General features: G+C 30.3%; 1 protein-coding gene across 1 annotated transcript in view; it reads right to left on the bottom strand.

Annotated features, from left to right (window-relative positions):
* LOC127732258 (uncharacterized) overlaps window positions 1-17,502 on the bottom strand; it is a 34,657-nt gene extending 17,155 nt beyond the window's left edge. Inside the window, exons 1-13 of the mRNA XM_052241338.1 lie at window positions 17,024-17,502; window positions 16,533-16,684; window positions 14,594-14,722; window positions 14,089-14,232; window positions 13,039-13,253; window positions 7,790-7,879; window positions 7,049-7,404; window positions 5,511-5,616; window positions 4,918-5,005; window positions 4,133-4,335; window positions 2,777-3,439; window positions 1,604-1,656; window positions 703-834 (exon numbers count right to left, since the gene is read on the bottom strand). Of these exons, the coding sequence (XP_052097298.1) occupies window positions 703-834; window positions 1,604-1,656; window positions 2,777-3,439; window positions 4,133-4,335; window positions 4,918-5,005; window positions 5,511-5,616; window positions 7,049-7,404; window positions 7,790-7,879; window positions 13,039-13,253; window positions 14,089-14,232; window positions 14,594-14,722; window positions 16,533-16,684; window positions 17,024-17,150 (2,458 nt within the window). The 5' untranslated portion in view covers window positions 17,151-17,502. The remainder of the gene's footprint in view (window positions 1-702; window positions 835-1,603; window positions 1,657-2,776; window positions 3,440-4,132; window positions 4,336-4,917; window positions 5,006-5,510; window positions 5,617-7,048; window positions 7,405-7,789; window positions 7,880-13,038; window positions 13,254-14,088; window positions 14,233-14,593; window positions 14,723-16,532; window positions 16,685-17,023) is intronic.
* Window positions 17,503-17,884: the final 382 nt, after the last annotated feature.

The raw sequence follows: 17,884 nt of genomic DNA, 5'->3' as shown, positions 1-17,884 counted from the left end.
ATTGTGAAAAAATTGTTCTCCTAACTAGTGAAATATCTGTTCTTGGCAAATGATTTGTAAATTCAGAAATTATTGCGTGCATTAATTATTGCGATTTTGTCATTTTAGACTAAAATGCGATTTTAATTTTTGCGATATTCTGAAAAATGCTGATTCATATAAAAAATTTCAAAATGCGAATTTTAATTATTGCGATTATAACCCTGTCACATTTTTTGCAATAATAAAAACATTGCAATAATTTCTGAATTTACAGTACCATATTTCTCCACTCTCAACAGTTACATTTTATTGAATTAAAAAGTTCAGAAAGCCTCACGCTTTAAATATCAAAATTCAACTGAGGAGATATATTGTAATACACTTGTATGAGTGGTGGAATATAAGTTTTCCATTGGAAATTCAATTAAAAAAAACCTATGGAGTGAAATTAATGTGCATAGGCTATTCTCATATTTTTAATAGGGGGACATAAATGTTGAGCTGTCTGATGACATATATGTAACTTTGTATATTACAATAATTTGAGAATATGTGGTATATAAAGAAAATAAATGGAAGGTTACACAACAATCCTCAATGAATGGTCTAGAAAAGATCTTCACACAATATATAATTGATAAATGTAAGATTTGTCTCCCTTGAATTCTTTGTACAATGGCTATATAAAAGGGTAACTAAATTCAAACAATGTACAATTACCTGCTGAATATACATTTGAACTCATTTTAACCGGTGATAGTGTCTTTGTGTACTTTCTCCAATGTGGTCTTCGCATAAATGGCATTTTTTTTATGCTTGCAGATCTCTTGGTAAGACGTCTTGTGATATTGCCTGCAATTTGTATTAAAGTTCATAAGCATTTAATATTGCTTCAACTGTTATACATTAGTCAAATTTAAACAAAAGGCTGTCAAAATAACTGTTAACAAGATTTTTATTACATTAATTTGTGTCTTGCCATTTTCCAATCTTTCAAAAGCCATGACTTCCAAACAGTGAAGGTAGCCCACAATTAAAACTTAACAAACCATAGATACTTACACATCTATGCTAAAACACATTTAATCATAAATTTCTTTATACAATGAAATAATTTTTGTGTAAGAAGCGCTTTTACACACTTAAATTTGAAGTGTTTTTTATGCCCTTGCTACTATAGACAGTACCAGGTCATTATGTTTGCTGGTCTGTGTGTCCATCTATTCATCATGTTCATTATCCTGTATGAGGTCAAAGTTTTTGGTCAAGGTGAAGTGGCATCAACTTGAAACTTATTACACTTCTTCCTTATGATGTGATCTTTGTAAATTGTACACCAAATTAAGATTTTGACCCCAATTTCATGGTTCAATGAATATGGAAAATAATGGTGATTTTTTCGTTTTAAACACACTTTATTTATTAAGACATGAACAGAATTGTGTGATCGGGGCATCAGTGTACTGTGGATACGTTTTCTTGTTTCTTACTGCTTTTTATTTGCTTTTTTCCTAGCAGAACTTTAAATACAAACAACTTCTTGCAGTTTTAGATAGATGATCATTAAAACCAACCATTTAATCGTAAGTTTATCAAAACAAAATTATAAGGGTGCACTTACTTTTCTTTAAGTGAAGTTTGTTTTTCTGTCTTCTACATATGGTCTTCCTTTTGTTTCAGGCCTCGACAATAATGCTTGTCCGATTGTCCGGTACCAAAGGGAAAAAAGGTCGGACAAGTAAAAGCTGTATCAAGCTTGTCCGTCGGGACAAGTACAATTATTCTGCCGAAAATAAATTTAATCCAACTTTGATTAACAAAGTTATTTATTATAAACAAAAAACAAGAAAACAAATCTTTATTTGACATGTTTCTGTATTCTGTTTATTCAAATGCAAAACCTTTTCTTTCAACATGTTTACTTGCAATCGATAATTTTTAACTAGTTCTTTGTCAGGTACTTTTTAACAGGTAAAAGGTATACTATTTTGGGAAACCAGTCTTACTGATCCGAATCAATGATGCGCTTTGTAGATAAGGTAACTTTACAGGACAGTTCGTCACCTCAAAAGATTCAGCTCCAAGTTTAATAGACAGTTTGACACCGTAGGAGACATATTTAGTAGACATGATTGATAGACAGTTTGACAAGGCAGGACACATTTCGGGACCAAGACAAATCAGTACCTCATTTTGCTACCTTATTCTGTTCCTTATAATAAATACCATACCGTAATTTTTTCACAATTTTTTTTTTTTTTATTTACCATAAAATTCACAAATCATATTTGATCATAAGTAGAAAAAAAACAATTCTTGCAAAATGGTGACCTATAGTTGTTAATTTCTGTGTCATTTGGTCTCTTGCAGAGAGTTGTCTCATTTATGATGGCTTATCTTCGTCTTTTTATTGATTGCATTTGAATAAACTTTTTTCAACTTAAAAAACAAAACAGAATACAAATCCAATTAATGTACAGGCCTATCAGATGGTGCCTCATGTTTAGAGTCTGGTGAGACTAGCATTGATGAAAAGTAGAACCTAATTCATGTGACATGACTAGTTTCGCAGTTGTACTTGACTCATATTTTTGAAAAGTATTTCAAAAGAAATACATCAAATTCTGTTATATTGTTTAAATTCGTTTTGCTCCGTTAATCAACTAAAAATGTAAAAAGGTTATTTTTAATAGAATTTTTTTGGACAAGTAACAATTTCATTCGGACAAGTAAATTTTGGTATGTACTTGTCCTACAGGACAAGTTGAAAAAAAAGTTATTGTAGAGGCCTGTGGTTGCTGGCAAATTTAATCGAAGACCATTTTGATGTGGTGCTTCCCTGTCCGTTTCCTTTACCAACACTGCTAGTCTATTATTGAATTCTTCTAGGTATTGGCTATTATTAATACAATATAAATTGGATGTAATTTGTTTAATGTTGTCTAAACATAAGTTTCGAGCCTTAGTGGAGGATGTTTCTACTGTGTTATCAATGCAAGCAGTTAAATCTTGTTGGCATTCATATTTCATTGAGCTGCTTGCATTGTTATCAATCAGTGTTTCTTTTCTGTTTGTTTCTAAAAGTCCAAAATCAATGTTGAAATGAGGGGTTGCTTTGTAGTACTCTGGCAGTGTATTCCAATCTTTTTTTGGCATGTTCATCATGACTGCCAGCATATGCTTACATGGCCAGTGATGTTTCCTCCAATCTGGACATGAACATTTCGGTAAATCATCATTGAGTCTAACTTGGTATACATTGTCAGACTCAACACTTCTAACCAGCATATCATGGTTAACTTCTTCCATATTTTCAATGGGGATCAATGTAGCCGCAGGTGGAATTCTGGCTAAACAATGGTCCACAAATTTTCTTGGACGGCTCCTTAAAAACTCTGGAACATCATTAGAATACTTTCTATAGTTATCCAAGGACTGAATGTTGTATTCTTTATACCTGGAAAATAGTACCATCCTTAAAGATGAATGGGATTTGGCAAACAGGATAGAATGACATTTTATAACATTAGTTTAGCCAACTATTTTCATATAAAAAGAAATAAAATGAATGAACAAAATTAAAATTTTAGAACTTTTGACTTGTAAGTTTCATCCAATCTATTTGATTGAAATAAAATTGTGTAAAAACTATTAATTTGAAATACAGTCAAAACCACTTAAGGAAGGGGACAAACGTGGTTTGAATAAAAGTTAACCAATTTGAATAACAGGAACTGTTCATGTGCATTAATATTTACTGTATTGGTCTAATCAGCATCTCCCACTTTGATATATCTAAGAATTGAAAGCTTTCTTTTGTAATTTTATTGGAGTCATAGCATTGACAGAAGCACACACATTATGAAGTGTAAGAAGGATAGAACAATTCATTCTTAAAATGTGCTTCAGTCAACCCTTTTACAACATTATTAGATTACAAAAGAAGCATTCAAATTACAATATATATACCAAGTAAAAACTGACCAAAAAATTCATATTGTTTTAAACGAATGTATGCAGTCAATGATTGCATTAAGTAGGTATTCCCTTACTACTGATAAAAAATAAGGGTAATCATTTTGGGGGATTGAAAGTGGTTGCAAATGGTCTCAAACAATAAAATTAATTTCTTATTAGAGTAAAAAAATACCTCTCATAACTATCTGGTAAGTATTTGGTTACCAATGATGTCACCATACTTGACAAAGATTTATCTATATACTCTGTCAAGTAGTTTTCCTTTAGTTCTTTATGTTGTCTTTCAAGACCATTGGTTGTATTCACTCGGATGTTAAAAAGTGAATTTCTGAAAAGTTTTGACCATCTCTGAAAAAAATTAAAATAAACAGACACCTAATAACATTGTGTAATAAAAAAACTTTTTAATAGCATAAAATGTGTGATATTGATATTGTTGCAAGTTAATTGTACTGTTCAACCGTTTTTTGATAATATAAAAATAAGAAGATGTGGTATGATTGCTAATGAGACAACTCTCCACCAGAGACCAAATGATATAGAAGTTTACAACAAGCACATCATAAATTTTGAAACAAATGAAAAGGTCCTAGTTTCAACTATCACAATTACAATGAAAAGTTCAAATTAAATTGATAATAGTATAATGCCATGGTTTGGAAGTAAACCCGATGTGTAACTAATGAGATGACTAGGCACACAACACAATATTTATAATGAATTATTAACACTTCTGTAGTTCATGTTAACATTTCAATGATCTTATTGTGAATTTGAAGTACATATCTTTGATTATAGCAGCTATAAAACTTGGTTATAATTTTTGTCAAAATTGTAGCTACTATACCTTTAATATACTATGCAACAAAATTAAGCTGGTGGTAAAGGGAGTCTCAAAATTTGATATTAAATTAACAAACCTTGCCATTTGTTTTCGAGCCAATTTCTCAAGGAGACCTTTGCCTTGAAAATATCACTGCTTCTTAATTGTTGCAAAGCATTTGTATGTGACTCTGCAGAATCAGCATCAGCTATTTCTCTTAACCTGAAATTAAAATTATTCGATCAAATCATTTGAAAAAAATATGTAACTAAATCTTGTATCTAACAAACGGATATGTCACAATTTGATAACTTTGAAATGTTTGTCTCACTGCCTCATTGATGCATTCTAGAATTTATTCACAACTGACTGTTAGACAGCACTTTTAAATAAATTAATATGTGTTTACTACTTGAGGGCTATGTTTTCAAGGAGCCTACTTTTGTTAAATCATGAGCATTTTACTTTTATGTACTTTAAAAGAATTGTCGTGGAGTGAAAACTGTTAGTCACAGTCATGTGCTATATGCAAACTAAATACTTTGATTGTCGGCAATATATTAAATATCTTAACGTGTGCATGTTGCTGGTAAAATGCAATAACTAACATTTAATTTTAACCATCTTGTAACATCAACTGTATAATATAGTTATAGTATTTTTTTATGAATTCAGAAGAACATGTGACCATGAATAAAAATTTTTTAGCTTCATAAATAAGCATTACATTCTTTTAATTTCATCTTTCTCATCAATGCAATCATGCTTAATTTCTCTTAGCAATCTGTGCCAGGCTTGTTCCCTATGGAAGTCACAAAGATACACCATCAAACCTAAAACATATACAAATCTTTCCAATTTAATTACAAACTAAAAAATTTATTAGGCTATGTATTTAGGTGCTCAATAACACAACCGAAATAATTTTTCACATAATCAACACATCTAAACACTTGAAACTAAGTAATATGCACTCGTACTTTAATTTGGCAAACACAATAAATTCCTTTTTAAAAAATCAATGCAATGAGTAAATTATATGGCTTTATTTCATGTAAAAAAATTATTTCTATTTTTAAGGAATAATATTCATTTAAAATATCAGCTTATAATTGTAAAAAGGAATTTAAAGTAAGATGCAACAAAGGTAGACAAATCATATAATTGCAGTAAAATTTTCTATTTTGTATTATAGCAAGCACTACAATTTTTTATTTAAAAGCATGTAATACAACTATATTGACATAAATTAAATAAAATCCTTAATGTGTTTATAAAAACCATATGCCAGAATATAAAAACTTCTCAATTTTAATGTGCTTTAAAAACTTTCAAAAAAAATGAAGGTTTTCTTTTCTGATAGTTAGTTCATCAAATTATCAGAAATAAAGTAGGAATCATACTAAATTATTTCCCTTAAAAATCATTTAAAATAAGAATGTAACACTGTACACTATATATATATCTACAACATATATTGAAACATTATGCCACCAATAAGAAAAGTATTAAGATAAAAATATTAAAGCTGAAAGATTTCCATAATGTGTCCATAAATTTGTTTATGATAACTAGAACTGAAAATCATAAGAAATAAAATAAACAATTTATACTGTTAAGGAAAACAATAAGGGAAAGTTTGATTCAAGATCTATAGTATTTTTAAATTTTAAGACAGGAAGTAATGGTAAAACTGCTAATAAATTAATCAGGAAAAATAACACTGTCCTAATTCTTTATCCAAGCTATAAAAGTTTACCTTCAATGTATATGTATACAACATTATAATAACTTTCAGCCTTAATATAAAGGATTGACATGAAAATGTGGTCTGCATGATATAAAGAAAAGAGCATGAATCTAAAGAAAATAATAAGCAGGTGATAAAAAAGCGTGTGTGATAAAAAAAAAAGCCTGTACAATGTATGTATGTATGTATGTATGTGAATATATGGTGATATAAATGCCAGTACAACAATTAAAAAGCACAACCACCCACTTACCAAATCATACATACCAACAAGTAGCAGTTATAATCTAGAAACATATTCAAAAATTAAAGTTAATCATAAATTCAAATAAAAATGATCAATAGTTTGTATAATATTTTCAATTTGTACAAAATCTATTTATTCTGGATAATTTTGCTGATTTTGTCAAAAATTTTCTGTTTTTATTAAAGTAAATATGTTAGCAGTGATATAGAAGGTAATTTGTAAAAGAATGAAATTAATAATTCAGTTACAATGTATTTCCTGAGTTTACCTTCAAATGTTTGTTCAAGTGCCCAAATTTCTCTCAAATCAAAATCACACATGAAATATTTGGGCTTCCACATGGGATTCCAATCTCTCAATTTGATGAGTGCCTCTTGAATGGTGTAGCGATTCTCATTAGCAACTATAAAAGAAGCTACAACACTATAACCAACATTTGTGTTGACGCAAACCAAGAACAAAGGAAGGTCATATCTTGATGTTTTATATGTTGCATCCAACAAGCAAATCTCCTGGCCATAAATATTTAGAAGCCTCTTCTGCGTTTCGGATTGATGTACAAAAAGAAACTGGGGAACTTCCTCAATATCATCATTACTTTTTTCTTTTTGTTTACCATCTGATCTGCATTTTGTAAGAGAAAAAGAAAGAATTAGAAACTCCATTTGGCATTGCAGTCTCTCATTTACCTCAATCTAACACTAATCTTTTTCACAAAGAGCATACTTATTGTCAAAGGAAGAAGCTTAGTAACCCTCCCTTATCTATTAGTTTAAGAAATGGGTGTAGGTAGCAAAAGATATGTTACTGTATAATGGAACTTTAATAGTGTAAATTAAATCTATCGAACATAAAGGATGTGTCCTCAAATATTTTTTGAATATCTTCCTATCAAAACTAACAATATCATAACCTTCAATCTCCTATAAACAAAACAAAAAGACAGAAATCATACACATTGATAATCTTTCCTATTTCTTATATTCATAAGGTAACTAATAATTCTTACCCAAGTCTTAAAAAAAAAGTATCAAGTTTATATTCAGCCTCCCATCTCCTCACCAGACATTGTAAATTCTGTTGATCATTCTTTGAAAACCTGAAAAATTTCATAAATACAAATTTCATAAATACAAATTTCATACTTAACTCCATTAGGATCTGGTCTTGTAATGGGCAATGTGACATTTTCATGTTTTGCCTTCAATGGTGTTTCATACTTTCAAAGAGGCTTTTCTACTTTAATTTCACAGATATTGTGTCTGCAACAAGTGTATGCTTTTTTATATGGCATTCAGCTGACTAAAAGAACAAAATACTGGAATGAATGCTGAACTGTTTTCATTCACACACTGAAGATAAAAATGGCTTCCAGAATGCAGAAATACATCAACTGTCAGTGAACTGAGAAGATAGCGACTATGAAAAGGCCTATTCTAGTTTCATGAGGATCTTCAGTATAAAAATTGTAGAAATTTTACCATATTTTATCACATTGGTTTTACATACAATTTTTATCTGTGTACATTACTGAAATTGGAATTGATCTATTTCAAATTTATCACATTATGGATAAAGTGGTCGCAATGGCCACTATCATAGAAGAAGAAGAAAACCCACACCTTCTAGCATCCATTGGGCCTATTTAGGATTAATTAATTTTATTTATTGTCATTAAACATTTACAATGTTTGTGGCAATAAAAGTTTTAACAAACAATAAACAACAAAATAAAAACTAATAAAATGCTTCGCTGGGCGCAGCTTGATACGACCGCAGAGGTCGAACCCTGAACAGTTGGGGCAAGTATGGACACAACATTCAAGCTTGATACAGCTCTGAATTTGGATTGTGATTAAATATTTGACACAGCATAGGTTTCTGACACAGAAAGAATGTGGTCTAATAACTTCAATTTTTTTAATTTACCTATTATGGTCCAATGTCCAAAATCAAAATACATGGTTAGATTCAGCATATCAAAGTACCCCAAGAATTCAATTTTTGTTAAAATCAAACTAAGTTTAATTTTGGACCCTTTTGACCTCAATATGAACCAATTTGATAGCGGGCCCACAAATAAAAAATCTAAATACATGGTAAGATTCAGCATATCAAAGAACCCCATATATTCAATTTTTGTTGAAATCAAACAAAGTTTAATTTTGGACCCCAATTTGGACCAACTTGAAAACTGGGCCACAAATAAAAAATCTAAATACATGGTAAGATTCAGCATATCAAAGAACCCCATATATTCAATTTTTGTTGAAATCAAACAAAGTTTAATTTTGGACCCCAGTTTGGACCAACTTGAAAACTGGGCCAAAAATCTAAAATCTAAATACATGTTTAGATTCAGCATATCAAAGAACCCCATATATTCAATTTTTGTTGAAATCAAACAAAGTTTTATTTTGGACCCCAACTTGGACCAACTTGAAAACTGGGCCCATAATCAAAAATCTAAACACATGTTTAGATTCAGCATATCAAAGAACCCCAAGAATTCAATTTTTGTTTAAATCAAACTAAGTTTAATATGGACCCTTTGGACCTTAATGTAGACCAATTTAAAAAACGGGACCCAAAATTAAAAATCTAAATACACGGTTAGATTTGGCATATCAAAGAACCCCAATAATTCAATTTTTGATGAAATCAAACAAAGTTTAATTTTTGACCCTTTTGACCTCAATATGAACCAATTTGATAGCGGGCCCACAAATAAAAAATCTAAATACAAGGTAAGATTCAGCATATCAAAGAACCCCATATATTCAATTTTTGTTGAAATCAAACAAAGTTTAATTTTGGACCCCAGTTTGGACCAACTTGAAAACTGGGCCAAAAATTTAAAATCTAAATACATGTTTAGATTCAGCATATCAAAGAACCCCATATATTCAATTTTTGTTGAAATCAAACAAAGTTTTATTTTGGACCCCAACTTGGACCAACTTGAAAACTGGGCCCATAATCAAAAATCTAAACACATGTTTAGATTCAGCATATCAAAGAACCCCAAGAATTCATTTTTTGTTAAAATCAAACAAAGTTTAATTTTGGACCCTTTGGACCTTAATGTAGACCAATTTGAAAACTGGATCCAAAATTAAAAATCTAAATACACGGTTAGATTCGGCATAACAAATAAATAAATGTGGTCAAAGATTTTACAAATCTAATGCGCCATACTGTGCAATTAAAGATTACTTCTTGAAATTTTTCAATATTTGAAATTTGAAAAAAAAATAATATTTGAAGAATAATTCTTTTTAATTTCTGAAATCTGAAATGAGAAAAAATTGACCCCCCCCCACAATTTCTTTTTACCCCCCCCCCCCCCTTTTTTTCCCCAAACCATAATTACCCATTTAAATTTACCATAGTGCTAACTTAATCTATTTTATAATAGAATTTAAAATATAGTGTCAAATCTTTCATATGGATTTTTTTTGTAAATAAAAAAGATGCAACATTTGCAGATATTTTTACTGGTCTTCCTTTATAAATATGCATTTCTTTAAACATAATTTAAAAGCAGTGTAAGGGAAGTAACCAAAATGTTGTAGTTGGATTACCTTTCTTACACTGTTTTAAATTATCTTAATTGTTCATTAACCATTACTTTACACATAATTTAAAAGCAGTGTAAGGGAGATAATTTCAATGATGTATTTGATTTATCTCCCTTACACTGCTTAAAATTATGTTTTGTACTAAAGTATTTGTCCATTAACCAGGACAACCTTGTTTTTCCCCCTTTTTTGCTCCTAATTCTTAAACGGTTTGAGCCATAACCCCCCAAAGCAAATCCTAACCATCCCTTTGTGGTATGGAAACTTGTAGTATAATTTCAGAGAGATCCATACACCGTTCCACAGTTATTGTCTGGAAACTAGAAAATGCTTATTTTTGGCCCCTTTTTGGCTCCTAATTCCTTAACTGTTGGTACCATAACCCCCAAAATCAATCCCCACCTTCCTTTTGTTGTATTGAACCTTATGGTGAAATTTCATAGAGATCCAGTCAATTAAACTAAAGTTAGAGTGCGAAAACTAATGCGTATTCAGACGACGACGCCGGACGACGACGACGACGACGACGACGACGACGACGACGCCAACGTCATACCAATATACGACCACAAAAATTTTTTTGCGGTCGTATAAAAAGTATACAAAAATTAATCAAAAAGACACAAAACATAAGTGATTAATTTACAATATTACAATATTCAATGTCCATGTTACAATATACAATTTAGGTCCTGTAGAGAAGGTGAATATCCAAAATTGTCAACACGAGAATTTTATTTCACTGAGGGCGCAGCCCAAAGTGAAATAACTTTTAAGGGTTGACAATTTTGGATATTCATCGCTTCTAAGGGGCCACAATTGTTTTATTATACCGAACTAACTGTGAAAGGGCATTTTGAATCATTGTAAAAGCACTTACCCTTATTTGAGTCAGTAACAAACACAAGTTGACGTTCAAAAATACATGTAATTTTTGTCTTAGAATTCTCGTATGTACAACAAAGGTAGATTCTTTTTGTAAAATATTGATGGCCCTGAAAAGGACCGTTATTAGAGATATCATCAGCACAAGATGCACATCAAAAGCCTTATTTCCTCTTCTCTCGATCAATGGGTTTCCTGTAACTTGAACGTTGCCATTTTGTTTATTTACGTCTGTGACGTCATTTTCATGAGTACAAATCAACAAACTAAAAAGGTTATTCGCCGGTGAATAATAGGGTTATTCAACGCTCGTGTAAATTTTTAGGGTTATTCGTTCTTCCTTGCAATTGAATGAAAATTAACTGAATTATTCCATGTCACGTGATAACGTTTTACTCAATAGAATTGTTTGAAATATATGTAAGGTATAATAATAAGACTTCTGTCCTCAGTTCTAATGAACTTTTAATAAAGAATCCAATAATTCTAAAATCTCTAAAGGAAGTGGGGTTTAATATATAAAATAATTTTTCATCATTAGGGAAATGAATTAAATGTTCATCATCTAATTGTATATCATTATATAAATTTTGTCTGATATTTTTGTTTACCTTGCAATTGAGAATAAAATGAAATTCATCTACGATGGCTTTGCAGGTTTTACACAGTCTTTGTTCTCGAGGAATTTTAATGTGAAGACCATTTTCTATTTCAAGACCATGGTCACTTATACGAAGTGTAGTAAAAATATTCCTGATAGAAAAACCGTTAAGCAAAAAGTAAAAATTTGCTTCAAGTGAAGGTTTTAAATTTTTATACAGAAAAAGTTTGCTACTTTCGACAATTTTTTTCTATTTTACTTTTATATAAATCTTTATAATAGTCATATATTTCATTTTTAATTTCTGATTTTAAATGGCTTACATCTTTAATATTCTTACAATTGGCCGCTTTGTCTATGAGGTTATTGTCTGGTAAGACATTTTTAGCATATGTATACCAAGAATATACATCTTGTAAATCAAGGGATTTTGAAAGTTCAAAGGTCCCTTTCAATAATGGGTTTAAATAAACAATACTTAGTCTAGCAAGGTATAAAATAGATTGGGTTGTAATAAAATTTTCAATTGGAAGTCTACCTAATTCTAATCTCACTCCTATATTTGATGAGGTTTTCTTGGTTCCAAGAAGGTAAAACTAATCAGAAGGTAAAAACTGCAATTTTTTCAATGGTATCCCCCTTTTGGGCTGAGACTTTATTCTTGAACCATATCTTCAACAATATTCAGTTGTTAAATTATAGAAAATACTGGAATGATTAAGAAAAAGGATGAAAAAATAAAAAATGATAAGAATAAAAATATGTTAAAACAAGCATTCTGAGAGTCTGCATGGCAATTCTTAGTAACTACTGTTTAAAATTTCATTATACTGGAACAAAATGCTATACTAGATCTATAACTTGTCACGATGTAAAGAATATAACAAAATCTTCAAGCATGATGAAAAAGGTGTGAAAACTGATTATTTGAGTGAATTTTCCGTCAAAGGACCATAACTCTGCACAAAATCATCACACTGGAACAAAATTAGTACTTGATCTGTAACTTGTCATTAAAAAACTACCAGTTATCGAATCAATATCTTCAAGCACAAAGAAAACAAGTGTGGAAAACTGATTATGACAGACAGACAGACAGAGTGCAAACCTAAAGTCCCCTTCAACTTTTTCGGTAGGGGACTGATAAACTTAAAATCAAACACATGACCATAAGACTGACTATTATCCTACCTTGTCTTGGTTAATGCTAAATACATATGATTTCTTATGTCTCTCTCATTTGGATGAAATCTTCTGTTGGTTAATGGAATGTCCAAAGAAAGTTCTCTCTTAACAAAGATGTTCAGGTGCCTCTTCATTTCAGACACTTTTCTTACGCCATCAAAAACCAATTCCCTGATGTGTTCTTTCACAAGGCTATCAAGTGGTTGGGAATATCCTGAAAACTGAAATGGATAGGAATTACTATCAAATAGTATACAGTAAAGGAGAATGTCATAACATATATATCTAATAACTAATCGAAGAATTCAAATATATTGAAAAATATTCAATGAGAACATAACAACACATTAATTCTAAGTGTATTCAAGAATTAATGTGTTGTTTGGTCACTCATTGAATATGTTTTCGATATTTTAATTCTTTGATTAGTTACTCTCTTTATTTATACATTGACAATTGGATATTTATTGGAATTAAATTAGAAAATGTAAGGAACTATATCTTTTTCTACACATTCATAGTTGCTTTGATGCCACATCAAAACCTCTTGGCAACGCCTATAGTTGTATGACATCAAAGGAATGAAATAACCAAGTTTATTTCACATGTGAAATTATCGGCTTTTATTTCACTGGGAAATCAATGTAATTCATTGCAAGCAATGTAATAATTATAATTATCTGTAAAACTGTATCAGATATGCACATAAAGAATGAAATATTTAATCAAATATGAAACTGCACATCTGAACCAACATATGACAAAAAAGAATGACCTTAGGAAAGAAATAATAGAACTCAAACAAATTAACTGTACTTAGAACTGTAAATTATTGCAAAATTTGTATACTTTATTAAAATCTGCAGTCATAATTTCAGCTGTAATTTTTTTTGTTTGTAATTGCTCTAATTATATTTCACATTTTTGTCAGTTGTCATGGATTCATATTAATAAATGTACACATTAATTTCTAAATTTACAGTGACTTTATAAACTTTTGAAATATTATTACACTATTTGTATGCACTGTATTAAAATGATAAATGTATGCATTACTTCACCAATTAGATGATTCTGATGAGAGTTGGCATCAGGAAGAAATAAGACAATCTTCAAGTCTTTCTTTACATGACTGAAATTGGCCGCTCTAAGGTTGGCTGCACATTTTTTTCTCCTGTAAATGCTATCAGGGCCATCAACCTGTAACATTGGATCAGTTTTTAATATTGATTTAAGTGAATATTAACTAAAAACATTTCTTGTCATAATAGGACAATGAACATTGCTATACATGTACTATTCAAAGTTACTACAACTGAACTCTACCGTAGTGCTAATTATATCCCCACCTGTAATTCAATGTATTAGAAAAGAAGATGTAGAAAAAGAATATGTGTCTTAAGTACAAAATGAATGCTCGTACTATAATTTTCCATGTTCAGGATACCATGAATTGAGTATTAACCATTTTAAGCAACATATACAACTATTTTCTGGTAACACTTTGGTATTTTCAAATTAAGGAACATAGTTACTTTAAGAGAGAAAAAGAAAAGTTTACCTTAAAGTCAGGAAACTTAACAATAGCTTTAAGGATAATCTGGGACTGGCAGTCCATCTTCTTGGTACTCTGAACTAAAAACCTTTTCTTTGAATTGTTGGTGTATGGATGTTCTTCTTCCATCTCATCCTGTAAAATTTTTGAAATATGCAAATACAACATCCATGCATGTACCACAATTAATTATAGCTGTTTCAACTAAAACAACTAATTAAATACTAAATTTAATTCATTGATTTTGGTTGACTCCTTAAGTACCAAAAGGCTATAACATGGTGAGGGTACTAATTTAAATTTAAATGATAAATAACATATTTTTTTTAAAGATAATTTGGAAAAAGGAATTAAAAATATTTGTCTCTTGTATAAATTGAATAAAACAGGCTTCACACTTTTATCCATTATATCCAGGGATCGAATTTAACCTTTTTTGTGAACCGGCCAGCCGTACTAGTGGACTGAACAATTTACTGGTCTGACTCCAAATCTACTGGTCCTGCAAAAATGATATTCATTTGACCAACACTAAATTATATAAATGATAGATGTTTACTTTTATTTTCATGCTTTCTTTGTCACTGCAAATATTTTACAGGTTATTCAATCCATTACATTGCGATTGACTATATAATTTAACCATTCGCATACTTTTTCCCAGGATTTTTGATATTCACATTTCCTTTTGTCAATTTCATAAACTGTATTCCGATCTTCCTTTTGAATGTCACTAATTTAATTTTTTTTTGTCCAGCGGTTTTACTCCTTCCAAAAATTTCCACATTTTGTGTTGTTGTGAAGGACGCTTACCCGAGATATTAATTAGCTTGATCATTGTAATACTAATTAGTACCGCCAGTACCGTGTAATTGATTTCACAGGTAAATTTTTTTGTAAACAAACCGAGATTGCAATGCAATAAGTGATTTTTATCGGCAAATTTCTACTGGTCCGCAGGACCACCAGCTGACAAAATATACTGGTCCAACGCAAATTCTACTGGTCTTGGACCACCGGACAAGTGCTAATTTCGACCTCTGATTAATAATCCCACTGTTTTCAGGAGAACTATGTCATGTATGTGATTTTTTATATCATACATGCAAGTGTATTGTAAAGGTGATATCTTATAAAGTAAATGAAGAAACCATGAGTTTTTTACAATTTACTATTTCTAAATATTGACTCCATTTATCAGTATGTACACTAAAGAGATCTATCCTGCTGAACTGACTGTAAATAAAGCTAATTATACTAACAATGTACACTGCTCTTTCCTGGATCTTGATATCTATATCTTTAACAGGAAGCTTAATACCAAAATTTACAATTAAAGAGATGATTTTTCATTTCCTATTGTTATTTATCCATGTTTAACCCGCTGCATGTTTGCACCTGTCCAAAGTCAGGAGCCTCTGGCCTTTGTTAGTCTTGTATGTTTTTTTAATTTTAGTTCATTTATATGTTTCAGAGTTTAGTGTAACGTCCATTTTTACTGAACTAGTACATGTTCTTGTATAGGGGCCATCTGAAGCCTATCCCTGGGTGTGAGATTTTCTCGCTGTGTTGAAGACCCATTGGTGGCCTTGGGCTGTTTTCTGCTCTTTGGTCGGGTTGTTGACTCTTTGACACATTCTCCATTTCCATTCTCAATTTTATAGTAACAAAAAAGTCTTGTCTAATATAACTTTCAATGAATTTGGAATAAAATATGAGATAAAAAGGTTGCACAATGTACTTCCTAAAATCTACCAAACCTATGTAAGAGATAGGAGTATTATTAAACTAATTTTAATCAAATCTGATAAAATATATTAACTAGTGAAGACATAAAAAGTACATATAAGTTTGTATTTAAAAACATCAATCTGTAAAATGTACAATGTATTTCAAGATATAAATAAGAAATTTTTTTTATTGGTAAAAGAAAATTTTTAAATACCTTTTTGGCAACAAGTTTCTTTTTATCATTAACGTGTCTGTCTGGCCCATGATGACAGTCCAACACTTCAGACCCCAAAATGCAATATGGAATACCATCGAAGGGAATATGGTTATCCCACCAAATTTTTTTCTTGTCCAAATTATCCAAGTCTACAAGAGAAACTGCACATGTTAGCACATGCAATATTGCCAGCACACAATATATAAAAGAATTTAACACAATATCTCTTTTGTTGGGCACACAATTGTGTAGTTAAATGGATTTACAAAATCAACAAGAACATGCCTGTTGTATGAACATGATGAAAGGAAAGAAGATAACTATGCCATATCTTAATGTTTCTAACTGCTGTGAACTGTCATATATAGTCATTACAAATAAGTAAAGGTGTAAATCTGAGTATTGTTGTATTCAACAGGATGGAAAAAAAGCTTAACAAATATTAAGTATATTTCCTGCTGTTGTGTGGCAGGGGACAAAACAGTTACCTTTCTGATTGAAACCAGCTTCTCTATAGTATAATATGTACTTAGAAGTGGTCTCCAGTTCATACTTTCTAATTGCAGCATAAGCAGATTCAATATCTGGATGATATTTTAAGTTTATGGTAGACATTTTATTTAATTTTAAACCTGAAATGAAAAACAAAATATATACATCTTCGTGTACATGGTGTAAGTTAACGCAAAAACCATCATGCAAACAAAGAATTTTTTAAAAAATAATGCAAAGGTAACATTGATTCAAGCTGACTATTACCATTTAAGACATGTAAGAAATTTTTCCGGCCTGTGTTGAAAAATGAAAACACAAGTTTGAAAAAGCGATGAAAAGTAAAGAGACAATACGTCCAATTGTTAACTTTCTGTCAAGGTTTGGTTTTAGGTGATGTTATTAGAACATTTGTAAACTTGTATGTACAGTCATTGGACAAAAATGAGTTCCCACTCAAAAAATGTCCTATATTTTTAAACTAAAATCAATATTTTTCCAAAAAATATTACCAAGTAACTACATGACTGATTTATAACAAATAAATACCATAGGATGTAGAAATGTTTAAAGTTTTATTGTTTATTTGGTCATGATATTATTCGTACTTATTTTAATTTTCTGACAAGGTGAACATAATGAAAAATATTTCTTGAAAAGTTTGCTATGTTTTCTAACCAAATTAAAATCGTAAAAATTTGCATTTGTGTTTAACCCATCAGATAATGAAAACGAACCTCATGAAAATTATGGCAAAATAAACAATGAAACTTCAGACATTTCAGCATCTTATGGTATCCTATCTATTTTATAAAAATCGGTCATAAAGTTATTTGGTAATATTTTTTTGAAAAATA

Source organism: Mytilus californianus, unplaced genomic scaffold (assembly GCF_021869535.1).
Source record: "Mytilus californianus isolate M0D057914Y unplaced genomic scaffold, xbMytCali1.0.p SCAF_23, whole genome shotgun sequence".
NCBI classification, from domain to species: Eukaryota; Metazoa; Mollusca; class Bivalvia; order Mytilida; family Mytilidae; genus Mytilus; species Mytilus californianus.
This window is presented reverse-complemented; position numbering and strand designations above follow the sequence as displayed.